The sequence below is a fragment of the Mytilus trossulus genome, unplaced genomic scaffold, assembly GCF_036588685.1.
Source record: "Mytilus trossulus isolate FHL-02 unplaced genomic scaffold, PNRI_Mtr1.1.1.hap1 h1tg000244l__unscaffolded, whole genome shotgun sequence".
Taxonomy (NCBI): Eukaryota; Metazoa; Mollusca; class Bivalvia; order Mytilida; family Mytilidae; genus Mytilus; species Mytilus trossulus.
In genome coordinates, this window is record NW_026963317.1 from 2,257,199 (window position 1) to 2,285,122 (window position 27,924).

The window sequence follows — 27,924 nt, forward strand, 5'->3', positions numbered from 1 at the left end:
TTGAAAATTCTAAGGTCCTACAGTAAAACCTCTTTGTTATATCAGGCTTTTACTGTTAAAAAATTTCAACAAAAAATCAGCTGCTAGTGATTGATTACTAAATTCTTAAAGCAAAAGAAACCGATGGTAGAAATAGATTTTTATATTAAGATATCCAATGCTGTCCATCTTCTTCAATGTTTATATGATATCTGCATCTTATCTTTAAAATCAATGATCTAAATCAACAGAGGATTATTAGTCTTAGTAAAACATCTTTTTCAAAATCACTGTTGATGATATCATTGCCTCTCAAGATCTTAGTTCTATTATGTCAAATAATCCGTTGCCACGATATAGCCTTTCTGTGCTAATAAAGCGTAAAGCAAACAACAATCAATCAATCAAATGATCAGGATGAGCATTATACTCATGGGAGCCTCTTTTTTTAAAGTGAAAGATTTGTGAAAAGATATTCTATTGCATATTTAACCTTTATGTGCCTCTATCTGTGAAAGTTATATAACATACTAGAAAATCTCAGAAGTATTTCAGATGTAAAAACATATTTTTCAAAATCAATGCTGATGATATCGTCTCAAGGTCTATACCGGTAGTACCATTAGCAATGTCAATTATGTCAGATATACAAAACACATATTACTGGCTCATGAGAGCTTCTTTTTAATTGAAACATTCTGACATTCTGTTATGTATTTAGACTATGTGTTTCTATATGTGAAAGTTGAATAAATAACTAGTAAATCAGAAGTATTTTAGATGTGAAAATATATTTTTCAAAATCAATTCCAGGGGCGGATCCAGCCATTTTAAAAAGGGGGGGGGGGGGGGGGGGGGGGGGGGGGGTCCTAACCCAGGACAAAGGGGGAGTTCCAATTACATGTCCCTATTCAAATGCATTGATCGTCAAAAAAGAGGGGGGTCCAACCCGACCCCCCCTCCCCCCCTCTGGATCCGCGCCTGAATTCTAATAATATCATCTCTCAAAGCTTTATAGTACCAGTATCATTATTTTTTATGTCAATTTATATATTAAGGATGATCATTATCACTCATGGGGGCCTCTTTTACAATGAAATGTTTTGTTGCATATTTAACCTTTATGTGCCTCTATCTGTGAAAGTTTGTATAAAATACTAGTAAATCAGAAGAATTTCAGATGTTGCACCAGATAACAGCTGTCACTCTTTTTTTATCAATTTTTTGTAAGACAGATACGATAGATATCTTTTCTATATAAATCAACCAAAGATTATTATACACAACCCTACAAAAGTATTTATTTTGTTGACCTTTTATTATTTTAGTATTGTCATATTGTCACAGAACTGTAGATTAATAGTACAAAAATTGGTTTTAAATAATAAATAGTGATTTGTTAAGAGACCTGAGCAAGCGACTGACTCACTCATAATCAATATCTAATGAATCAGTCAGTCAGATGGATGCAAAAGGTATAGTCACACTGCTTTATATTTCTTTTTAATCTCTAATTATTTACATGTTTTTATGGTTTAGAGAGTATATTATATAAAAGGTAAATTATATTTCATTATTTAAAAGTAATTTTTTACTGTATAGCTAAATGAGATATTTGAGTCATTATACAATAATCACTGCATATGTTACAGTTTATTTTTACAAATCTGTTTAACAATTTAGACGGAGAAGAACAGATTTCTGTTGTTAAAAGTAATTTTCATTTCATATTTAAAATTATTTTTTTCTGGTGTAACTTATTTATCAGATATTTAAGTCATTATACATTAAATTAATCACTGTATATGTTTTAGTTAACTTGTTGAACTTTGCTTTCTTCTGTATCAATTAAGACTGAGAAGAACAAATTTCTGTTTGAATAGTTTATTGATTTTACATGATTTGGACACAGTTGAAAAAAGGGGGGGGGGGGGGATTGTAAATGCATTATTAGTAACTCACAAAGGCTGGTCAGTTATACTGGTAGAAAAAAAATCATGCGCATATGATGTTCAAAATGTGCAACAATTTGACTGTTGATTGGCTGGTCCCTGTTTTAATTTGATTTTATATGAGTAATCTCCCCTGGTATCAACATATGAAGATAATTTATTTTCTAGAAATATTTGAGGTTTGAAGGTACTTCAATTTAAAAGAATCATGGATTTAAAGAAGATCATGTCAGAATCATTTAATATATGTTATTCATGATAAAATACAATGATAAGTGCTTTCTTCCCCTCACGCCCTATAATATAAGTATATGTACAAGGGCAGATCCAGCCATTTCAAAAAGAGGGTTCCCAACACAGGACAAAGCGGGGCTTTCAACTTTATGTCCCTATTCAAATGCATTGATCATCCAAAAAAAGAGGGGTTCCAACCCCTGGAACCCTCCCCTTGGATCTGTCACTGATATGTAGCTCAATAACTTGTAATGTTTCAACGTAAAAAAAATGGGAGATTTTTTTTGGTTACAAATTATAGTGTACTGCTATGTGGATATTAATCATGCTGCCCACTTAAGGGCCACTAATTGGGATAAAAATTCATAATTATTTCTGAAAAAGGGCACTGTCCTGTTATTTCATTAAAAATTTATGCTTGTCTGTCCTTTTGTGTAAAATAAATAGAAAATTCTTGTACAATGTTTGAGTGAACTGGACAACAGTATTGATCAGAGGTTGTTTATGCAGGTAATTTGTACAGCACTGGTATAGATAGTAATCTGTTGACTCATGGCTTTTATCTCTAGAATGCCAACCAGACTGAAGCAATTTATTTTATTGACTTAAAATTGTGACAATTATTGGGTATGTTGGCTTTGACAGCAATTGACTTTTATTTTAATGATTTATTGCTCTGAAATTATTTTAAAATGACAAAAGTAAAATACTGTGGGAGTAGCAACACATTTAATTTATTTTAACCACACGATAATACACTAAATGTGTGAGACTATCCTTTTTACATGTAATGAGGTGCTTAGAAGTGAAATTATTGAATTATTTTGATGATTCTTTTTCTTCCTGATTAATATAGTTTCCTGATTGTAACACAACAATAATCACTTGATAAATGGTTATAAGTTTTTTTTCATTTGAATTAACTTTTGTCAAGTAGGTGGGCTTTTGTAGATTGCTAATTGGTATATGTTTTATTCATTGCTGAAGGCAGTACATTGACCTACAACTTCTGCATCATAGGACCTCTGTAGTGAAAAGTTGTCTTAATGGCAATTATACCACATCTTCTCATTTTGATGTGGTGCAACAGTTTTATATCCTCTACAGGTTATAATAAAGGGGGGCTTCATATATATAGTCACACAATTTATGAAATTTAATAAAAAAAAATGGGGGGATGTGGTTCTATTGGATCTTAGTATAGAATAAACATATGGTTTCCATGTATATCAAACTCAAATTAAGGACAATTTATGAAATTTTAAAAAATATGAGGAGGGGGGGACAACATATGCAGATCTAGGAGTTCTCAAAATAGGATAAATATAATTGTCAGGTTCAATATAGTGTGAACTTTAAGATGACATCCTCTTTCTTTGGATTATTTATTTCAAAATCTTAAAAATAAATCTAGATCAACTACATGCAATTATAAATGTATCAAATACAAGTATACAGGGAAGTATGTTTTCCTAAACAATAGGCACACACATAAGTATTTAGATTCCGTATCAATATACATGTATATATAAAATAAGGAAGAACATGCATGTTCATCGATATCAATATAACTCATCTTAAGAATTATATGTATAAAACAATTCCGATTTTATATTTGAACTTTGGTAATTGAGATTCCTGTCTATGGTATGGATTATTATTGTATTTATAATAGTGTCAAGTGTAACTCACAGTCAAAACCTCTTGAGGACAATTTAAGATGTTATTGTAAGAATTACACACAAACTCGTTTTATTCCTTATTTGAATCATTGATATTTTATGTATGGTGATTGAAGATAAAGTTTTTCATCTACATCATTTCTCAAAAATACTATCACTACGACTAGATAAAAACTAACTAAGTGAATACTAATTAATGCAAACAGATTCAAATTTTTTTACATAGATGGGGCCCGTTGGTTTTCTTGTTTGAATTGTTTTACATTGTCTTATCAGGGCCTTTTATAGCTGACTATGCAGTATGGGCTTTGCTCATTGTTGAAGACCGTACGGTACCCTATAATTGTTAATGTCTGTGTCATTTTGGTCTTTTGTGGGTAGTTGTCTCATTGGCAATCATACCACATCTTCTTTTTTATATCATAAAGATAACAGTAAATGATCAAAACTGGCATAACAACTTTTTATATTGTTAAATTCACAAAAATAGAATTTATTTTGATTCCATATAGAGCTTCAAATTTTCATTTTTATGAATTTTATGAATTCAGTTGTTTTTCCATAATAGGACATCATTTAAAAAATGTGAAACTCGTTGTTTTCTTGTTTGTGTAAAGTCAGAGTGAAAGTGCAAATTTTCTATTAGGGCATAGAGGTATTGAAAAAGTAAATTTTTCACCAAATATGGACTTTGCATAATTATGTAATTGTTTATTCAACATTTTAACATGATCTAAACCCATAATATGTACTCCAGGCCGCCTACACCCGTAGAAAATAGACTTTGTTTGTTTTGTGAAAGTTGCAGTGTAGAGACTGAAAAACATTTTCTGATGGAATGTACACTTTATGACGATATTCGGTATAACCTTTTTCATGAATGTTCAAAATTAATTCAAAATTTTTTCAGCCTTGACATAGATAACAAATTTATTGAAATTATGAACTGTTCTGATATACAATATTTCCTTTGCAAATTTTTATATAAATTTTTCTGGCGAAGAAAATTGTTTAACTGCTCTTCATGAAATTTTTACTAGCTTCAGAGTTTTATTATTTTAATTTTACCAGGAAAGTCAGATTTCGACAATTTTTATATATATATATTTATTGAATATAGTGATTTTTAATTTTAATGGTGACTTTTTTTTTTTTTGTGACTTGTATGTTTTTACGGAATATATTTGAAATTTTTATAGAATTTTAAGCTTTTTAGTGTCTCATAAGTCGTTTTTATGGCTGGATATTGATTGTTTCATGTGTATATATTTATATAATGTTGCTTATATTTATGTCAATCAATATGTGACACTTTAATAAACTATTTACTTACTTACTTACTTACTGTAGTAATCAATGAAAGATGTCTTTAAGTTAAGAGTAATTTTTAACATACTCCTAATAAAAACCATGCTGCTTTTATTTATTGATCAGTTATTTGATTAGGAAATTTCAATGGTATTTTTAAACCATTTATATTTAAAGTTTACACTGATATTTTGATAAATCAATTTGCTAGCTTCATTTTTACAGATGTTCCGTTCATAAAAATCCAATTATATGAAATGAAAATTAAAATCCTTAAAGTTTAATCAAATATACTGCTTTATTCATTATTAAGATTTAAACATGCTAAATACTTTAATTAGTCTATTCATGAGTGTAAAATGTCCTATGATCCTCCAGCCATATTCATCCCCCTAAGATTTTATAAATTTTTAGGTGAGTGGTCTTAAGTATTACATGGGATGTAAAGCTCCTTATTTAAACCTGAATAATAAATCTAACACGTAGGTTGTCTCTTAACCCTACTTATGCTAAAATCAAGATGTAACACAATCTTCAAACGTCTTATATTCAGGAAATATTAAATATAGATTTCCTGTCCACTCCAGCAGGAAGGTTTCTTCAACACATTTAATTTAATTCCATGGAAAAGTGATATATCAGAATCAGAGGTAATTAATATCTTTCATTTTTATGTATTTTTAAAATTTCATGAAGAAGAAAAAGAATCAGCTCTTTCGATGGCAGGTTTATGCTTAGAATTGTTATCTTCTAAATATTTTAATCCCTATATTAAGGAGGTGACAGTCTTTTTGGGATGTGATATAAAGGAAGTAAAAAAGTAGGGATGTGGAAAAATAGGAAGTAGGAAATTAAAAAAAGAGCCAGATTTTTTTATATGAGAACCCCTTTGTCACCTCCCCCTCCCCCACTCTCTATCCTGATAAGTTTTAATTTGATTCTTGATGAATTGTGGTATCAGTTTTTAGTTGAGAGTTAATTGAGTGGGATGCAGGCCTAATTGGTTGCTGAAGTTGATATCTTTTCAGTATCAAGTTTATTTTCATGTTAAGTTTCCTATTTAATTGAGTAACAACGAGATGCCATCTGGTTCACATTTTCAATAACTGTGCGATGTAACATAGCTTTAGATGAAAGCCTATGACATTTTTGTTTAAATTGTAAAAATATTTGAATAATGGGAAATTTAGGTGACTTCAGTGGGGATCAATGGGGTGTGGGGTTGACAATCAATGCATTTAAATAGGTACTTGCAATTAGAAACAGCCCCCATCCCCCCCTTTTTTCCCTCTTTTTTTAAATGGCTGGATCCGCCCCTGCATAGCTTTAGATGAAAGTCATTGACACATTTTGTTTCATCTGTAAAAATAATTAAGAGATGGCTTATTTAAAAAAAAGTGTTACTATACGAAATTGAAATGACGGTCAAATGTATTTTTATTTGCCAGGTTAAAATCAGATATAATTTTATCCCATATAATTGATTTCCCAATAGTAATTTTTATCAAAATTATATAAAACTATGAGAGCCCTGTTTTTGTTGTCCAATAATTTTAATTAATTATGACAATCCCATCGAACATTATGACAATACTAGATGTACCACAATGCATTTAGTTGGTCAACGTGTAGCTTTAGGCTATAAATAAATCACATACTAAGGATGAGGACCATCGGAATTTGTAAAATGTTATAATGTTATAATAACAATACTATCATTTAAAACATTCTCTTCTCAAACACAGGTAAGAAATTATATAGTATTTGTATCTTAAAATTACAATTGGATTAAAAATAAATTTGTGATTTTTTTTTTTAAGTTTTATTGATTTTTTTTCTATTTGTTTTGGACAAAAAAAATTAATATTAAGGTTGCAATAATAGGCCAATAAAGCTCAACAAGACACCTTAATTGTGTTTGTTTAAATCGTTATTTTTGTAATTAAAGATTTCTAATGTTATTTCATTCCTGTGACATTTAGGTATTGATTTAAGTACCAGTTTGAATTTTTATAATAATGGTTTTATCTAGAATGGGATTTCAGAACAAGAAATTGTCTGGTGAGGGTCTGGATAATTTACAGTTTAGAAAATAATGGGTTAAACTTTTTTTTGAGAAAAATGGGATAAAAAATATGAAAAGAGAAAAATTGACCAAAGAAAAAGAAATTGAGAATATTGAACCAAAGAAATGATGCCACCACCATCCACACCCTCAATTATGTCGGTCAACTATAAAAATCATGTGCAAGACATTAAAGTACAGAAATTTGTAGATCATCTTGTGAAGTGCACAGAAATAAATTAAAATCAGGGGGGAGTGTGGCAGGAGTGTTTCCTGTGCCTCCCCTCAAATTTGGAAAGTATGGGTTGTCCTCAGCTTAATGAAGAATATTTCGATACTTTTGCCTGATTTTAAGTTTGTGCCCATTAAGTAAAATCCTAGATCTGGCCCTGGAAATTCATGTTTTTTAGCAGAAAATGGTTAAAATAAACCAAACCATCTTTAATTTTCTGTCTGCTGCAGAATTGTCAGATGACAAAGCAAATTTCCAAAATTAATAATTATTCCTGGTGTAACTAAATACCTAATTAATTTGATCTAAAAATATGAACTAATGAATTACTTATTGATCTAAGCAAAGAAAAATGACACCGCAACAAATATTTCTGAGATGTGTGAAACACAGCACATGTAACCGGATAATTAAACTACTGCCACAGACATTGTTAAACTCTATTGATCAATTTACCCTGTGCTTCACAGCACTACAAAATTAAATAGAATGAAAGCAATAAGTCCAGAAAAACACAGAAATTATAAGTTACTACCAATTAACTTTCTTACTTTTCTTTCATTTAATATGTCTTTGCTTTATCGGTTACCATAGCAACCAGAAAAGAATTGATATTTTGTAGATTTTTCGTAAGAAATGTAATAGTTCATAATGAATTTACATTCCTCTGTGTTTGAATGATAATGTTTGTTTTTAATACTGATGTGAATTCAGATAATTTGTGTTACTCCTGCTATTTGAAAATTAACATCAGATTTTTGTGTAAATGAAAGATTGATTTAAACAGCAGACGGTCTGCTTGTTAGGTGTAGTTTAGAGTTCAGGTAAGTTTAGATTATATAAACATATAATTTGGTAAATATACATAGTTTTAAGTTTAAGATATGCAATCTTGAAAACAAATCTTTAATCATCATCATGTACAAGAATCCTTAAAGATGTTTGATTGATTTTGAACTGAGTAAATAACATTGTTTTTTTTTTTAATTTGAAATGTTAAAAGTTGTCATAGGCAACCTGAGTTTACTGTTAATCAATGTATTTTAATCTTGAAAAACATAATGTCTTCAGATCTCTGTTTTTACCTGAATTATATCATTTTTTCTTGTCTTTGATGATTTTTTTTAATTTTCTATCTTTAATGGATTTTGTTTGTTTAGAAAGCCATTGCCAAAGCAAAGGGAAACATTAATTTGCTTATTCAAATCATGTCTTATGCAGAGATTTTTTGAAAACTAATCTATATCTGGAACTTTTCAGAAAAGGACAGAAATCTGTAAAAATAGATAGGGATCATCGAGGTAGAAAAAATACTATGAGGTGAACTCTATTCCCTTGAACAGCCACACCCAAATATGCAAAGGGGAGATAATTTGGATTTTCTATCTTCTATCTGACAGTTGTCACACCCTTATATGAATAGGTGATAATATGGTTTCAACACCATAATGCTATGGGTCTATCACACCCTCAACTGTGTCATCAGGTTGCATTACCATGATGTAATTTGGGGACGTTCTCAGGAATATAAACATTGTATATGGAGGAGTTAGCTATTTGTATGGTTGCCACATTCTGATATTATTAATTGACTTTTTAACTGTGGCAATGTAAAGCTTTATAGGAGGCTTTATACATAGTATAGCAGGGGCGGATCCAGCCATTTTAAAAAGGGGGGTCCCAACCCAGAGTAAAAAAGGGGGGGTTCCAACTTTATGCTCCTATTCAAATGCATTGATCGTCCAAAAAAAGGGGTTCCAAACCCTGGATCCGCCAATGTATAGAAACATGTTTATTGTTGAATAACTTTCATTAATTGTCGTTGAAGATATATGTCAGTTATTTGTTACATTGGGTAGCTGTCTCATAAAGTATCTACATCTATTTTTTTCACATTTCAAACACAAGCTATGATTCAAGGTCACTTAATTTTAACATCCAATGTATATATATGTGCCACACTCTGATTTAATTTGTGGACTTTTTATCATGAGGTCATATATTGTAGATGGTTTGGATGTGGAAAAAGTGATATAATAAAAAAAATGTTGATCAATGGGAAGGGATGCCCTCTATCACCCCTTTTTACCCTGGATCTGTCACTGTAGATATCTACTGTAACTTCAATTCCCCCCTTTAGGCTAAATGGTTGCAGCAACCTGATGCACAATCCTAACACAATCCTAAAAACAACTGGTTTTAGCAGTGTTACCAGAGCTTTTAAACTCATTCATCAATATAAATATCAAAATATTTTTAATTGAATCTAACAGAGTTTTGTTTAAAAAATAAGAGTTATTAGATCTTATTAGTCTGGTATATTTTGGATCAATGAGTTTAAAGCCCATTGCCCTGTTAGATTTAATAGCCTTTTAAAATATGATATGCCTTAATTATTTTTTTTTAATTAAAGGTCTCTCTGAGGCGATCTCTTTTTATGTGAAAATTAATCAGCCTTTAACATGTAATTTTGTAGAAAAATGACAATTATTTGAAGCACTTGTTATGGTTCCGTGTCATATTTCATACATGTCATCATAGATTACTGGTGATGAAGAAATATTTGACACTTTACCTGTATTTTGACAAGTAAAATTATGTGTAATTTGTTTCTGACCCATTTATGGGAATATTAAGTTCATGTAAGGGCTATTGAGTGAATTGTTGATACATACATACATATAGGCAGGTGTAAATTTATAGGACCATTTGAATACATGTAATAGAGATTTATGTATGTATAATACACTCCCTAAACACTCGCAATGACATCTGCCCCCTGCAATGATCTGTCTTAACTTAGACCATAACCATTATCTTTGGGTGGATTAAGGTGGATTTTGTGCCTAAAGTTTAATTAAATTTTTTGCTCCACCTAGTTTTAGATAGAGAAAAGCTAATTTTTTGCTTAATTTTCTTCCAAAACATTTCGTTTTGTATCAGACTATTCAGTGGGGGATTCAGGGTGTTGTTTTTGTTTGACGATCTATGCTTTTGAATCAGGACATTGGAATGCCCCCCCCCTTTTTTTTTACTTGGGTTACAACCCCACTTTTAAAAATGGTTGGATTCCCCCTTGCAATTTAAAAAAAAATAATCTTGCCCTCCCACTAGAAACATTCATTGAGGGTAATAGGTGGTGCATAATAAATCAAGGTAGATATTGTGTTATTATGATTGAGACAGCAGTCCTACAACATAAGTTTACCAAAAGTTCAGTGTCACTTTCAAATAAATTAAGGTGGTACCTAACACTACAGGGAGATAACTCTGTAAAAGTCAGTTAAACGTTTCAATCATGTTGTTTGGTTAAAGAAGCATTAAGCTTCTCAATGATCATATTTAGTGCTTGGTCAAACTGCTATAAAACCAATGAAATTTTTCTGATAAAGTGGTTGGTTCAAATCTTTTGAAATTTTTATATTTTTGTTAAAAGGTCAAAATAACCAATTTGTCAAAATTTTATGAAAATTAAACGAACCAAAACAATATTAGTCAAGGTGTTGGGTATCTTATCAACTAAGGTTGGGGATGTTACAGAAAACAAAAAGAGTTTTCTAGAAGTTATCTGGTCACATGTTATGTGTATAAATATACATTAAGGATTGAGGAAGAAAACAAGTACTTATGATTGTACTTAAGATAATCAAAGAGATAAACTAATAAGATCTTGAAGCACAAGATTTATATCTGTTATAATACAACAATCTAAAGAGGAAGTCTTAACACTGACTACAAACTTTCACTTGATTTTAAATTTCATGTAAATATAGAATTTAAGAAACTCTGTTGAAGATGAATAACATTTCTTTTTAAAGTGTAAGGTAGGTGATAAGCTCAGAGCTTTACAGACAAACATTTGTAAGTAAAGATTTTTATCAATTATTAAATGCCTTAAACTTAAAAGTTAGTATATTTATGCTATCAGTATTCAATTAGATTAAAGGTTCTTATCAAGCAGTTATTTTGGCATTCAATCACAAATTAAGTGAATAAAAGAAGATTTGAGGTCACATTCTTACTTTTTAAAACATAAACCATTTATATAATATAAAGCTCAGTCTAATGTGAATGTAACAAGTAATACTTTAAGAAACAAAAATCAATATTGCTCTTAGGAAAGAATTAGTATGAGGACATAGTGATACTCTTTTGTTGAATTGTTATTTGGATGGAGAGTTGTCTCATTGGCACTCACACCACATCTTCCTATATCTCTTTAATGAACTACACAGCCATGTTTTTGCGGGTAATGTGATCCTTGCAATGGTCTTTAGTTCTCCTTGTAGGTTTTGTGGACTTGTTTCTCTTTTTTCTTTTGGGCAAAAGGGTAATTTGTCTTTCTTTAAAAATTATACTTGTCTACTGCCTGGCCATCATTTACAAAATAATTAATAGAAAATGTATCAAATTTAGTTTCTTGTAATGAATATCAGGGGTGGATCCAGCCATTTTGAAAAGGGGGGGGGGGGGTCCAACTCAATGTATCCCCATTCAAATGCATTGATTGTCCAAAAAAAAGGGGATGTTCCAAACCCAGGGTAAAAAGGGGGGGGGGGTCCAACTATGTATCCCTATTCAAATGCATTAACCTTCCAAAAAAAGGGGGTCCGACCCCTGGAACCCCCCTCTGGATGTGCCACTGAATATTTAGGAATATTTTATAACTATTTTTCCCCTGTCTAGACAAGAAGACTTCATCAGTTCCTGTATTCTAATACATAAGAAAACTGCTTAATTCAAAAGTAAATTGTATGACTACACTAAACAATAATAGCTTGAAGGACACAAACTGCAACATGTTGCAATCATAAAATAATCTGATGTATATAAAAAAAAATCTAGAATAGAGATTACAAATTATTCAAAAGGTACAGTAGGGATAGCTAAGAAATAAATTATTTACCATTTAACCAAAAAAAGATAAAAAAATCTGAAAATGTCAAGTCAAATCATTAGAATTTTTTAAAAATGAAATGATTGATCAATAATAAAGATATATATAGTGATGGGGATCTTTGTATGTCAGCCCTCATCCCTCATCCACACAATCTTTTCTTATAATGGAGGGATTTCTATAAACTCACATAGCCTGTGCATACAATATAGCATTGTGTACTACTGTTTTATTTATTGATCAAATTGATTTTTGGGGTCCTCATATAAAAAGAGGGAGTAAAACTTCAGGATTGAGGGTAAACTAAAGTGGGATCTGGAATCAATGAAAATGAAGTGAAATTTTGGAAAAAAGTACCAAATAAAGAAGATTTGGGAAATGAGTGCCCAACTTTCATCCAATTCAAAGATAGAAGTGTGATTTCTTCACATTATAAAGAAAATAAGGAAAAGGTTTTTCTTTGCAACTCCTCTTAAATCTGTGGAAGGATTTTGTGGAACGCACATAGATTGTTTAGTTCATAATTTAAAAATAAGAGATGTGATATAATTGCAAATTAGACCACTTTTGACCAGAGTCCAAAAGATGTTAACGAAATCAACTATACATCACTGTTCAGTTAATAAATGCAGCAAAAACCCATACCCTATAATTACAGTAAGCTATAAAAGGCCTGGATATGACAAAATCTATAGCCAACCAGATTTTTCATATACAAATTATTTATCAAAATGTAGAATTTGATTAAACAAGGGAGAAATAAAAATCTATAAAATATTTTTAATTTGGTTTAATTTTTTATATTGCAATTTTAAAATAGTTATAGGGATTGAACTTGTGTCTAATGACGTTCCTTTTTTGTCTACGTAACATGACTGTCTGATAAAAAAAAAGTCCTTGGCAAAGTCTATTGGTTACTCCATCTCACATAGTGTGTATCTAATACATGTACATTGAAGGTCAAGGTCACAGAACATTTTTCTTTTCTGTGTGATACAGATAACTGTTATTATCCAAATGACAAAGTTTTAATATTTTATCAGATAAATTTTGATGATTTATGCAAGTTCATGTATATATCTTATTATACCTTTAGATTAGTGAATCTTGAAACATAAATTATCATGGGAAATAAAAGTGGAAAACTTAAGAAGAAGGATGGAACCGAGGAGGGGGATTCTACTAAAGTAAATGGAGAGGCTGGACAGGCTGAAAATAAAACAGAGGAAGGAGGGGAGACAAAAACTGAGGTAAGTTTAAGATAAAGAGAAGATGGGCACAAAATATGTGTCAAACTAATTATATAAATCAGAGATTGGGCAGACAGAAAAATAAAACAGAGACAAAACATAGTTATATTCAGGTTTCTGATCCAGGATTCTGAAAAAAGATGTGCCCCTGCAAGACAAATTTGGTCTGATACTTTATACATGTATCATATTATGCAGCTCCATAAGAGGGTGATTTATCAGATTTGTTGCACAGACAGAAATAAAGCTTTTAGGAAGACAAAACCAGATATAATATTTATCAGAACTTAGGCTGACAGCAAATAAAACAAGGGAGACAAACCTGAGATATATAATCTATAAGGGGTAAGGCAGACAGAAAATACATCAGCAGTTACAAACCTTAGATATGTATGATAAAAAAGGTTGGGCAGACCAAAAAATAAAACGGGAGACAAATCTGAGATACTAGTATGTATTTTCAGATTTAGAGGGTGAGGCAGACTGAAAAATAAAACAATGGAGACAGATCTTAGATATCTGAGATATATATTATCTTAAGGTTTCAGCCAACAACAAAAAAAAAAAGGGGGAGACAAACCTCGAATATGTATAATCACAAAGGTTGTAGTCAGTAAAATAAAACAGGGGAGAAAAACCTGTATAATCAAAAAGGTAAAGTCTAAGGAAATAAGACAATGGAGACAACCTAAAATATGTATATAAGAGGGATTTTGAAGGCAGAAAATAAACAGGGGAGACCAACCCGAGATATGTATAATCAAAAGTCAGAAAATAAAACAGGGGAGACCTAATGTATGTCTCATCGGAGGTTGAACAGACCAAAATAAAATAGAGAGGACACAATACCTAAAATTTTATGGCAGAAGTTTGACAGAGGAGGGGCACAAAAAATGGGGAAAGTTTACCCAGAGAGACAAGAAAGAAAGAAAATAAACAGAGGGGAAACAAACTAAAATTTACAAAGAGACACAAAATCAGAGAGGCTCAGAATATAGAAAATTAAATGGTGGAAAGTAGGGACAATTTGTCAAATATAGACTCCTTTATATATAGTTATATTATTGATAAATCTGAATGTGACAAATTTTGAATAATTTATGATCTTTGATTGCATGGTTATAATATGATTGATGATGAAAATGGAAAATTACAAAAGCTGTGAACAGTAATTTAATTATTTTGTTTTATTTTATCAGGGAAAAGTAGCAGAAGGCAATGAAAATAAAGAGGAAACTAGTGATCAAAAGGATAAACAAAATGAAGAAAAAAGTGACACTAAGCAAAGTGAAACAAAAACTGAGGTAAAATCTGATTCAAAACCAGAAACTGAGGATTCTAAACCAGAATCACCAAAGGAGATTGTGCAAGCAGCAGAATCACCTGTTAAACCAGAAGAAAAATCAGAATCATCCAAAACAGAAGAAAAATCAGAAACGCCCAAAGCAGAGGAAAAATCAGAAACACCCAAAGTAGAGGAAAAAACAGAAACACCTAAAGTAGAGGAAAAATCTGCAGAAACACCTAAAGCAGAGGAAAAACAACCAGAACCAGAAAAAACTGAAGAAACACCGCAGTCAGAGTCCACAAAAACTGAAGAAACACAACAGCCACAGGAAACAAAACAAGAGGAAGTGGCACCACAAGAAGAAACAAAACAGGAAGCACCTGTGGAAGAAGTACAACAGGCAGCAGAAACAACACCTGTAGAAAGTGCACCAGAAGAACCAAAACAGGCTGAGGAATCTACACAAGAAGAAACAAAACCAGAGGAACCACAGAAAACAGAAGAAGTAACACCAGTTGTACAAGCAGAAGAAAAGGTGAGGATTTATAATTACAATGTAAATGTGGTATGAGTTCCAATGAGACAACTCTCCATCCAAGTCAGTGTCACAATGAGTAAAAAGAAGGCATTTAACATGGAGCATTGACTCACACCAAACAGCAAGCTATAAAAAGTATATAAAGTACACATTGGATCTATCTACATTACATCTGTATTTTTTTATATAAGATTTGACGAGACTTCAACTTGACAAAAGCTTGACAATTAATAGTCAAACTTATATCATGAGATGGTACAGGAGGATCTCATCATGTAATTCATAAGTATGGAAACATTTAATTTGGGTCACCCATTATAATTTACATAAACATGGTCTTGGTTTGGATAATTGATGAGTGCCTAACACTCCTCATCTGGTCTCTGGTAGTAACTGGTACCTGTCTCATTGGTAATAAAATGTACTACTTCATCTTATTATTTTAATATTAAATTTTACATGTCAATGTTTTGAGATTCATGTCTAATCTTATTAAAGTTAAAATGCTGTTAACCAGTGGCAAATCCAGGGGAGGATTCCTTTGGGTTGGACACCCCTTTTTTTGGACGATCAATGCATTTGAATGGGAACATTTAGTTGGAACCCCCCCCCCCCTTTTGTCCTGGGTTGTGACCACACACACCCCCTTTCAAAATGGCTGGATCCGCCCCTGTGTTAACAGACATTTATTAAACAATCAGTTGTCCACAAAGTTCTGCCTTAAAAAAAAGTCCAAAAATAAATAAAATTAAAAATAATCTCTACACAATTTTTCATTTTATGAATGCCAATCTCTATTTCTATGCAATTTATTTAGAATTTCCTGTTATATTTAAAGTGTTTTCCGACTCTGGACTAAAGGTTATCTGATCACATATGACAACAGGAAGTTACTCGTGACCGAAATCAGAAGTGGAAGTAAATCAATTAAACTAAATAGACCTTTTTCCACAAGTTATACCTGGTAGTCCTTAAACATATGACCTCTGGCGTATTATTTTTCTATATCTGTTTATTGTTGGGGACTTTCTTTTGATTATTTTGCTATATGTAACATTTTATTTATTATTTGCCGTTTTTTTCTATCCATGTGAGAAAGTATTAAAATAAAACTAAATTTAGAAAAAAAATAATGGAATAAGATTGCAAAGTTATATGTTATGGGACTTCTAAGTGGAGATGATAATCTAACCATAGGAATGAAGTTTATATTTTTTATAACCTCACCGAGATAAAAACCACACAGTAAAATTAAAACTAAAGAAATCTAAAGGTCAACATATTTTTTTACCATTCTATTAAAAGCGAAATGTAAATATTTTTAAAATCAATCTGTTTCATTTTTAATCAAACTTCAAGAAACTGACTACAAAAGCAGTGTTTGCTTTCAAATGTAACGAAAAATGATGACTGCAACCTGAAGAAATTTTATTATTTCAATGGAAACAACTGTCACTTTGGTTATGCATGTCAAAATTTCAAGTTATCTCCCATTTGTAAGTACTAAAATGTACGCCTATGATAAAAATTACATGATTTTGCAGCTTTGTAAAACAATAATGTTCAAATTTTCTGTTTAAATAACATCACCAGATTATAGAATATGTATCTAAAAGATTTTTGCAAAATAACTCAGCTATGACCTAATATATAAGACTGTCATATACCAGCTCTAATGAATTTAATATTACAATTTCTTCAGACATTTTTTTTAGTTTTTGCTTTTGTTTGTGTGGTAGAAGAATCTTAATTTTTTTATTGTGTGGTAGAAAAATCTTTCATTGTGTGTGATTTGTATTACATTTCTTAAAGACAGTGAGGAAATTACATATATAAAAATATGTATGTCCTTGATATCACATAAACAGAATCTCATAAAAAAAACTAATTGGCAAAAACCCAGATTTAACACAAAAATACATGTTTACGTGTAATATTATATATTGAAAGATATTGATAAAAATCCAAATTATTCCAAATAGGAAGTAAAAGAAATATCTGTTTAACTTTTATTGGTTGAAGAATTAGATTATTAAAGAAATGGATGTCTGATAAGAGATGAGTGAAATTAAGCATTTCCAACATCAAACATTGCTAAGGCCATGTTTTTTTAATTTGTTGGTTTACGGATTTTCCCCATGAAAAAGTCGGGTCGGTCGGTCGGGAAAAAAAAGAAAAAAAAATATCTTTCAAGACAGAAAAAAAATGCAAAATAAATATACAAATCACCTTTCTAACAAAATATTTTTTTCTGCTATTTTGTCATCATTTCAAATTTTAGTTCGATGAAATATTCTTGCTCAGCTGTCATAAATATCGCATGACATTGTCTAATGATTTGCCATAAAAAGGGGGGTGTTCACAGACAAAGACGAAATTAAATCGTCTTTTCACAAACAAGAAAAACAAATTCGCGTAGCTCTTAATCAATTCCAGAAACTTGGTGAGTAATGATCTTCAAATACGAAAACTGATAAAGAAAAAAATGTAAAAAACGTCGTACGAAAATAAGTTTCAACACACATGTCAAAAATGTAATAGACTCGTCCACGGAAAAAACGAGAATATCGGGCTAATCTTGTGTCATGCATTCCCGTTTTTAATCCAAACGGACGATATTTTTTTTTCATTATCCATGAAACAAGAAAATTCTAAATGACTTGTTGATATTCAGAACTTTTTCTTCCAAGGTGCTTTCCACCTGTCCACATTTGGACAAGTCTATTTCTATGAGATTATGCATCTTACAGACTGATGACAAATAAGGAAAACGAACTTAATGTGTAAAGGGTTTTAAACACAGATTTCGTTCCGCAAAATTATTTGCGTAAATGACATTTCAAGGTCAGTTATATTTGATTTGTCTATTTTTAGAAACGTAAACTGGAAGTTTTATTTTTTCACAACAGAGAGTGTTATCAATTTTGTTATTGATTCATGCATTTCATTTCATAAAAAAAGAAGAATTTAATTATTTTTCAGGGATAATGTATTTGTTTGGGTCGGCGGGAATAAAAAAGCATGAAAAGTCAATTTTATTTTTATTCTAAGAATCAACAAAATCGGATCGGCGGATCCGTAAATCAACAAATTAAAAAATCCTGGCCTAAATAATGTTTAAGATCTTTGTAATTTTTCCATTAAAAGGGTTTATTAAAATAATAATTTTCATTGCTTTTACAATGGGCTCCATTCCTTAAATCTTGGACCCATCCCTGACATCTATCAGCACATAATTGTAATTTTTTAGTTTACACTTGCTTGCATTTGTTAATAAAACTGAACAGGTCTGAAATTTGTTAACTAGTAGATATCTAAACAACTGTGAATGCAGTAAATCACCCTTGAAAGTTCTTGATTAGAAATAATAAAATTACAATTTCTGAACTTCTTCACCCATAATTGATTGACAGGTGTTTTATTCGGGTTTCTTTTTCTAATTAATTAAATTCTCCCTAAATTCTCTAAATTCAATAGGCTATAAACAAGACAATATAAAAAAGAAGATGTGGTATGATTGCCAATGAGACAACTATCCACAAAAGACCAAAATGACACAAACTTTAACAATTATAGGTCACTGTACGGCCTTCAACAATGAGCAAAGCCCATACTGCATATAGTCAGCTATAAAAGGCCCTGATAAGACAATAACACATTTAAAGGGTAGTTGCTTGCAGTAACATATTATTTTCTCTTGCGATACAATATTTTATTTTACTTTATTGTACAGATTTCTTCGATTCAAACAACATATAAATACATGACATATAACATTGTTCCTCTGTAAATATACCAATGTGACCAACTTCAATTCGGCACAACTGTGAGCACCTTTGATACTAATACACTATAATGCAAACTTTATATATTACCATTAAACCCAACCCGTAGAAATCGCCAAACTTTCCTTGTGCCTTTACACCTAACATCAAACTTTATAGATAGTACATACTATTGCAGAACCAGTTTCAGATTTAGGTATACTAGTTCCCATCTATAAATAATTACTTCAAATAGCAAAGGGGATAAACCCAATCATTAATATATGACAAAAAATTCTGCTGAAATTAGCCCAATTTAAAATATATAACATATCATTTCTATTTTATTGGTTTTACTGTTTTTCTATGTAAAAAATATATTTGAAGGAAGAAGAGAATGATAATCCCTATATATATCTTAACAGATTTAAAATTACTTCCCTCTATTTGCATAATTACTTCCCTTTGTTTTTAACATTATTTGTAAATACGTAGTTTGAAATAAGGAAAAAATAACCATGTTCTTAATTACAGGTAGTTTTAACTTAAATCACCTTCAAAAGTTTGTTTAGCTTCCTGTATATTTTGGCAGGTTTTTTTTAGTGGGATATATATATAAATGAAAATACAGATTTTGTGTTTTTTATTTGCTGTTACAAAATTTTGGAAATTATTTATAATTGTAGAATGTATTATCCTTCATGCAAAGCTCTGCTCCCTTTCTCTGCTTTGTCTATACTTTTTTGTCCTTTTTGGTTTATAGCTCTTCATCTTTTTAATAAGCTTTAGATTTTCTAATATTTGGCCTCGAGCATCATAATTTAAGAGACAATATTGATGGTCCAAATGAGAATTTGACACTGTTCATATAATCCAAACATGTGCTTGCTCTCTGTGTTAAATGTTCTTTCATTGAATATTTTTAGCCTTACATTGAACTTTTATGAGTAACTTAGCTGCATCACAGATGGTCTAATACAATATCTTATTCTTATTGATTTATACAACTATAATTGATAATGTTATTCAAATACAGATAATAACTTTACTTGATCTTTAACCTTTTAGACAGGACAAGAGTTCCTGTAATTCAAAATTATGAGTCATTTGGTAAACTTATTCTAATAATATGATTTGAGGAAATTTAGAATGCACGAGTTCAATTTATCAACTTTTTGTCATGGGAAATGGAAAAAAATTCTTAATGCTTCTACCAACACCAAGTATGGACCCAGGATTTGATTTTTTTTATTATTTTTTAGGGCAACGCCCACATTGTCTTCTAAATCACAATGCCCAACTGTATTTTCATCACCTTATATTGCTTCTAAAACTATATTAAATGTGTTTGAACTTGAAAATCAAAACAAAAGATATAAGTGAAACAGATTTTCTATTTTTTTAAACAACTGTAACTTTTTTAAAAAGCTGTTGCAACAATTAAAATCAGCCACTTGCTTGTAAAGTAAAAAGAGAAATGGATTCAGTTCATTGTATATAAATAAACAATTCTACAGGCAGTGTCTTAGCTAGCCCCAAAATAAGATTTCCCAGCCTATGCCATTCTGTGATCCCATCTGCCATTTATGTGCACCCATTTATCTACCCTAATACCTATGAGTCCAGTCCTATGCAATTGAAGGAATTTTTTTTTAAACTAACTTATCATTTTAAGAATTTTTCTTTTACAATTTTACCTTACAAAAAACACTATAATGAATTCAGCAAAAATATTTTAAGGGATTTTTTAAAATTTGTATCTACATTATAAACATTCAAGTAGTCCTTTTCTAAGTCAAAAGAAAACATGCTAACACACCCTTCATCTTAAAACTGAGCCCCTCTGATTTAAATCCAAGCTATAACACTACTATTTATATAATAGACTTCTAAACATCTGTTGTATAAATTTGTAAATTATGAAAGCTAGCTCATTAAACCATATTGCAAATGGAAAATTTAATATGGGCTGTATGGTAAAGTGTAAAGAAATCTGATAGCTAATCAATACAGAAAGTTCACTGGGAATTATTAGTAGTCTTTGAAATGGAAGTAACAATACTGAAACAATCAGGGTCTAGACATTAATAGCCACCTGGTGTACAGTTATAAATGTCTTGATTTACTTATAATACAGTGAAACCTATGTAAATGTCTTGATATACTTATAATACAGTGAAACCTTTGTAAATGTCTTGATTTACTTATAATACAGTGAAACCTGTATAAATATAAAAAAGAAGATGTGGTATGATTGCCAATGAGACAACTCTCCATATCATAGGGAATTATCGGTAGTCTTTGTTATGGAAGTATTAATACTGAAACAATCAGGGTCTAGACATTAATAATCGCCTGGTGTACAGTTATAAATGTCTTGATTTACTTATCATACAGTGAAACCTGTGTTAACAAATCTGATTGGAAATTTTGTTTTCATTTGTCAGAACTATTGTTCCATGGGAATGGTTACATTGTAGAAATACTGTATGTCTGTCCTGTCTTGTGAGTGACCTCACAAGCACAGTACTCTTCTTAATTGCCAGATTTATAAAACTAGTAATATAGGTTTACATCAGCAATCACTTTGATTAGGTGAAAATCAGTTGGGAGCAGAGGCGGAATAAGAGGGGTTTTCAGGGAGCCCTCTTTAGTGGGAAAATTTGGTTGTTTATATAAGGAATCACTGAATCATGACTGGAGCGGGCCCTGTCTTAGGCAGACAGTTATGTTACTTGGAAAAGTTGATTAAATGGAAAATTGCATTGTTAGCACATTCATTTGTACGATTCTTGTTTTTTATGAATTTTATATTACAGTTTATATCATCAATTTCTCAGACAAATTTAAAAATCAGTGCTGATAAAAAAGTTATCTCCCTTGGATGTATTGACTATATGGAAAATTGTGTTGTTCGCTCTCATGTGATAAATTCTTGCCAGAATTATGAATCTTAAATTATAGGTTTATATCAGCAATGTCTTTGATACTTTTTATTTTTGAAAGTCAGTGGTCGTCAATTATTTATCAAAATGTTATGCCCCTTTGGAAAATTAATTATAAACAGAAATCACATTGCATTTGCTCTTGAAATCAGATCCTAAAAGCTATAAAATAATCACTGAATGTCTTGATTAAAGAGTTTTTAAGTTTACATTAAATTTCATATTTTCCAGGGTTTGATTTAGATAGAATTAGGTTTCAATGTATAAAGTTTATTCAATAATTGATTTTGTTATTTTCAGACAGAGGAAACTGAAACAAAAGAGCCAGAAAAAGAAGAAACACAGCAGGTATACACAATAATATAAAAAAAGAAGATGTGGTATGATTGCCAATGAGACAACTATCCACAAAAGACAACAACAACACAAAAAAATACAGTATAAGAAATAGATCATTAATCATGATAATAGAATAAGTAGACAGCTCTCTCACAAGCAAAAAACCCCTAACTGTAATAATCATATTTTTAAATAGATCAGTCTTAAGACCTCTTAGTCACTTATTACCGGTATGTACAAACTCACCAAGGACGAAGCCAAGGTCAGAGGAGAGCTTATGATTGTCATGAAATTATTAAAAATATTTTGTACAATAAAAAGCAATAAAGATGTTGGGTTTTATTTCAAATAAGGGCAAATATACCATTGCTCACTGAAACCGTTTGTAAAATATTATTGAGGCAAATAAGAAAGGGAAACAATCCAATTCATACTATTGGTTCTATTCTAATATATGAACTATACAAAATAAATTCACAAAAATAAAAAGTTAAATCGTGCTGAACATGCATGAAATATTTGCCACCTGACATTATGCAACCAACAATCAATTAAGTGGCCAATCTTTTTAAATTTTTATATTTTTATAATTTTTTTAGGAAACTAAAATATCAACAGAATTTAAATGGGAGGATGCTGGAGAGACTGTTAAAGTAGCAGGAACATTTAATGAATGGAAAGAACAAATATCATTAGAGAAAGAGTAAGTTAATAATAGTTAATAGATATAAAAGATGTGGTATGAGTGCTAATGAGACATCTCTCCATCCAATCACAATTTATAAAAGTAAACCATTATAGGTCAAGGTACGGCCTTCAACAAGGAGCATAGGCTCACACCAAACAGCAAGCTGTAAAGGGCCCCAAACATTACTAACTTAAAACCATTCAAACAAGACAACTAATGGTCTAATTTATATAAATAAATGGTATACAATTCAAAATTTAAGTCTGAAGACTTGTATGCAAATCAGGATTATTTTAGATCTCATCCCTTCCCATTTTAATCTTTTAAAAAGTTGCACAAAAAAGTGAAATCAAATTCAAAATTTAAGTACAAGAAAATATTCAATAAATAAATAATGATTTTATTAGTAAAATTACAGAGTTATCTCCCATTACTGAATTCTAATTTTCTCAATTGAAAGCTGAAATGAAAAAGATTTAACTTAAATTTATTGTTTTAACAAACAGTTGTTCTCAACAGTTGAATAAAAAAATTGAAATGAAAATCAGTTCAAGAAAAGCAATACTCTTATCATACATACTCTTATCAATAAATAAATGATAATTTTATATGTTAAAGTACAGAGTTATCTCCCATTCCGTCATTCCAATTTTCTCAGAAATGAAAAAGAAGCGACATTAAGAAATTTGATTTTGTTTTGAAGTTTCAAATTAAATGTTTTTTGTCCAGTAACAAATAGTTGAAGTTCTGCACAATGGATATTTTCTTAATAAATTAGTTTTGTAGATCTATTTTAAAAATGATTGGTGAACATATTTTAAATTTTATTTCAGGAATGATGTCTTTACTGTTTCAATTGATTTACCAAAAGGAGAATATTTATTTAAGTATATTGTGGATGATGACTGGGTCATCAATAAAAATCAGGTACTTTTATATTTTAATTATAGTGTAGACATTGCTTTTTCTAGTTGATAGAGTTATGCCTCGTTCGCATGGACATTTAATTCGAATTGAATTTGAATCTAATGCGAATTTATAATGCGAATTAAATTCGCTAATCGTGTTCACACACTCTTCTTTTTTAATTCAAATTGATTCCAATTGGCTAATTCAAGTTACCCAAATCGAATTAGAAATACGTTTTTGTTAATACGAATTAAAAGTTAACGTCGTTTGGACAGTAAAGCTTATTTGACGCGATTTGTAATTCTAATAAGAATTGACATTAGGACATAAAACATTTTGAATGCGAATTGAACTAATTGGAATTAGTTAATGCGATTTGAATTCGAATTACATGTGAACTCAGCATAAGAAAATCAAGAAATACATGTACATTAGCCACTAAAATAATTTTAAATTTTAGAACTTTAAGAACTAGTCATTGTCAAACTGTCTGCAATTTATCTAAGTATGTAGTTGAGAGGAAAAATAAAAAACTGAAGAAGGCCAATGGCCGAAACGTCTTATAAAATTGGTTTATTTAAACAATTGTATAAAGTATGTTCCCTATTGGAATTTTGAAAACAAGGATTTATCTAAGTGTCAAATGTTTTCATAATATGCAAGAGCTTAACAAATAAGAATAGACATCATACCAGAGTCTTGATTAAATATGAACAAAATAAGATGTGGATTATATGTCAATGAGCCAGCAACCAGAGGCAAATCCATGACTTTTTAAAAGGGAGGGGGGGGGCAATATTTGGAGTGAAACATGTAAAAAAAAATTGCTTGTATCATAATTATAGCTCTAAGGTCTGTCACCGCCTCAATCCGCCACTGACAACAATAAGGCTTTGTCACAAACAAAACCAGAGTGAGAATTAAGCCAAGAATAAATAACATTTATGTATTTTTAAAAATTAGATATTTAACTAACAATGGCGTAATTCATACATAGAATAACTCTTCAAAATGGCTTGATCTGTGCCTGATATTAGTGAAAGTAATTGTGGGTTTTAAGTAATTTAAAATAATCATTCCCTTGTTATTTCTCAAAGATGCAAATTAAATTGATTTTATTTTCCATTTCAGCCAACCAAAAATGATGCAGAAGGTATCGAGAACAATGTTGTTGTTGTCAGCTAGACATCCCTAAATACATCCAGTTTATGTTGTTATGATATCTTTATTGTAATGAACAAGGAACCAGAAACTATCAGTTTATTGCTTGTAATTAAAGGTGATGATGGATCAACTAGTACGCTCAGGACATCAGTTCATTCAACAATCTGTGGACAGTTATTGATACTTTTTTATCCAATGTCCTTAGTGTTGTATAGGAAAGGATTTCTCTAAAGACAAAGAGAAATTAATAAAACATGTGCTAGTGCATTCTGGGTAAACAGATTTTATAAAAAGCTGAAGAACAAGGATAAACTGTGCCTTCTGTTATGTGACCTTTATTTTTAGTTTTATATTATTTCATAGTCAAACTTTGAATTCTTTGCAATCATTTACTGTAGTGAAATTCAGATGACCTCATCATCATGGATTAAAAGCCAAGTTAATTTTTTTTTAATTCAAGTTCATACTGAATTTTCTTCTTTTTCCATTTGAAACTAATGTAACTCAAATAATTTCATTTTTTCATAATCCACTTTCAGATTATTAAAAAAAAATTAAAGAACAGAGACTGAAACTCTTTATCTAAAGTTGAAATGGGGACCACAACTACAAATGTTCCTTGTATAAAAGTCAGGACAAAATGTGGCGTTGCTTTTCTAATTGAGAGCATGCATCTGCAAAAAAATATTTTGCACAATATTTTGTGGTTACCTGGTAGTTGTATTAAAGGCATCAACAGAAAATGTAGTTTTGTAATGAAATTAGATTAAGCTAAACATGAAATTTGTAAAAATGTAAACTTTTGTCTTATCTTTGTAAATAAACTATGCAGCTGAGAAAATATGCAGGCCTGTTGTACATATGCAATTACTGCAAAAACAGTTTATCTATGTGCAATACTTAAAATTCTGGGTAAACAAATTATATTAAAAAAAAAAGAAATCAGTAACAAGTCTCTCCTTGCTCAAAGTTTTATGTTGGGGAGAAATTTCATGAATTAACCAACAAAGAACCAAATTCATTTTTTTGTCATATTTTCCATCTGCTCTGAAATTTGAATGCATTGTCATAAAGATTTTCCATGTTAATCAGACTTTTTACACTGAATTTAAAAATACCATTGAAAATTTATAACTTGCTTTAGATCAATATATCACTAATTCCAATATTCAGATCCCACATGTTTCAAGTGTAGGTAATTAATGGTGTCAATCTTGATTGATTTCTTATCAATGCAATTACCTTTAAAACAATAAAATAAATGAAAACATGCACCATGATTTGTTATAATGAAGGAACTATTTATAATTCGGATGTCATTGAAAAATGTTTTTTTCACTCTGTCAATGTTCTTTCATGACACAATCTCAATGTTCATTTCACCTGTACATTACTATCTTATTGGACAATCAAGTCTGTACAAATATAAGCTCAATGTAGACTGATCTTAGTTCTACTGGGACCAGATGTTTTGGACTACCAAGTCCATAAGCTCAATGTAGACAGACCAAAAATCTACTGGGACCAGGTTTATTTTATTTATTAGTATATATAGATGAATTTAGAATTTTTGCTTTGTAATGATTGTGCAATAGTCGTACTTTTGTTTTCTGTTTTCAATCATAAGTATTTACTTGCAAGATTATTTCGAATTTAGCAGCTTTTTTAAACCAGAAAAGATAAAGAAGAAAAAAAAGAAAGAAAGCAATGTCAATTTGATTGAATAAAATATCTTTTTATGCATCTATTTTGAAAAAAAAAATGTTCCAGTGTTACTTGATGTACCAGAACAACTCCAACAAAATAATTAGCTACTTCGATCAAGTTTTCAAAATGTTCATTTTGCCATGTAAATGTTTGTCTTATTTTTGTATGAAAGATTCAGTATAAAAGAAATTATGATGCTAGATTGTGGAGGCCATATACAATTTAAATTTGGATTTCTCATCATCTTTAGACATTTCTTTCCCCAGTCGTTATCACATATGAACACATGTGTAGTGTATATACATGTGTATGTACATGTGTATATATGTCTCTATGAAAATTTACATTAGTATAATTTAATGAGGGACAGAGAAATTTCTTAAAATGAATTTGAAGAAAATCTTTATGTTGGGGAAGATGTTGAGAATCTTAAATAATTATGTGGTCTTCAGGCGTTAGACCTTGGCTTGCAAACTCTAAAACAGTTGCCTTGCTGCTACACTAAACTTAAATATTTGCTAGTGTGCAGACCTAATTACTGTTTTGGAGTTTGCAGGGTATTTGAGAGCACACTGTAAAATCAGTAGTGCGTTTGTAACAGCCATTATCCTTATGTGTTTCAGGCATTCATGTGAAATAGAATTATAATAATCTATATTAGATAAAAGCTTAAAATATATTGATGAACATGTCTAGTACAAACGCACTGGTGATTTTAAGAGTTTATATGTCCCCTACCCAAGGCCAACTTCCTTATGATATGCATTATCAATGTATATTATATTTTATGCATTGTACAAGCTCTTTACAATGTTATTATATTGTAATGTTTTAATTATATAAACTAAAAACCAATGTTGTACATCTAAAAATTAACTATACCAAAACTCATGTTGTACATCTAAAAATTAACTATACCAAAACTCATGTTGTACATCTAAAAAGTTAACTGTAAATGTTCAAATAAAGTTCTTTCCGATTCA

At 30.3% G+C, this 27,924-nt stretch overlaps 1 protein-coding gene across 4 annotated transcripts; it reads left to right on the forward strand.

Annotated features, from left to right (window-relative positions):
* Positions 1-1,308: 1,308 nt before the first annotated feature.
* On the forward strand, positions 1,309-27,924 carry LOC134701442 (uncharacterized). 4 transcript variants are annotated; one of them, XM_063562597.1, is made up of 7 exons: positions 1,309-1,454; positions 13,446-13,599; positions 14,799-15,422; positions 22,435-22,482; positions 23,073-23,176; positions 23,995-24,088; positions 25,202-27,924. In XM_063562597.1, exons 2-7 carry the CDS (start codon positions 13,474-13,476, stop codon positions 25,253-25,255), a joined length of 1,050 nt encoding a protein of 349 aa, XP_063418667.1. In that variant the 5' UTR covers positions 1,309-1,454; positions 13,446-13,473; the 3' UTR covers positions 25,256-27,924. The 4 variants fall into 4 exon arrangements, with proteins under 4 accessions (XP_063418667.1, XP_063418666.1, XP_063418669.1 ...); XM_063562596.1 differs by lacking the exon at positions 1,309-1,454 and adding an exon at positions 5,579-5,805; XM_063562599.1 differs by lacking the exon at positions 1,309-1,454 and adding an exon at positions 6,780-6,900.

Excerpts from the sequence above, each read along its gene's own strand:
- LOC134701442 (XM_063562597.1), top strand. The coding sequence starts at position 13,474 with ATGGGAAATAAAAGTGGAAAACTTAAGAAGAAGGATGGAACCGAGGAG. Across the intron at positions 22,483-23,072 it reads AAAAAGAAGAAACACAGCAG|GAAACTAAAATATCAACAGA; the intron begins GTATACACAATA and ends TAATTTTTTTAG. Across the intron at positions 23,177-23,994 it reads CAAATATCATTAGAGAAAGA|GAATGATGTCTTTACTGTTT; the intron begins GTAAGTTAATAA and ends ATTTTATTTCAG.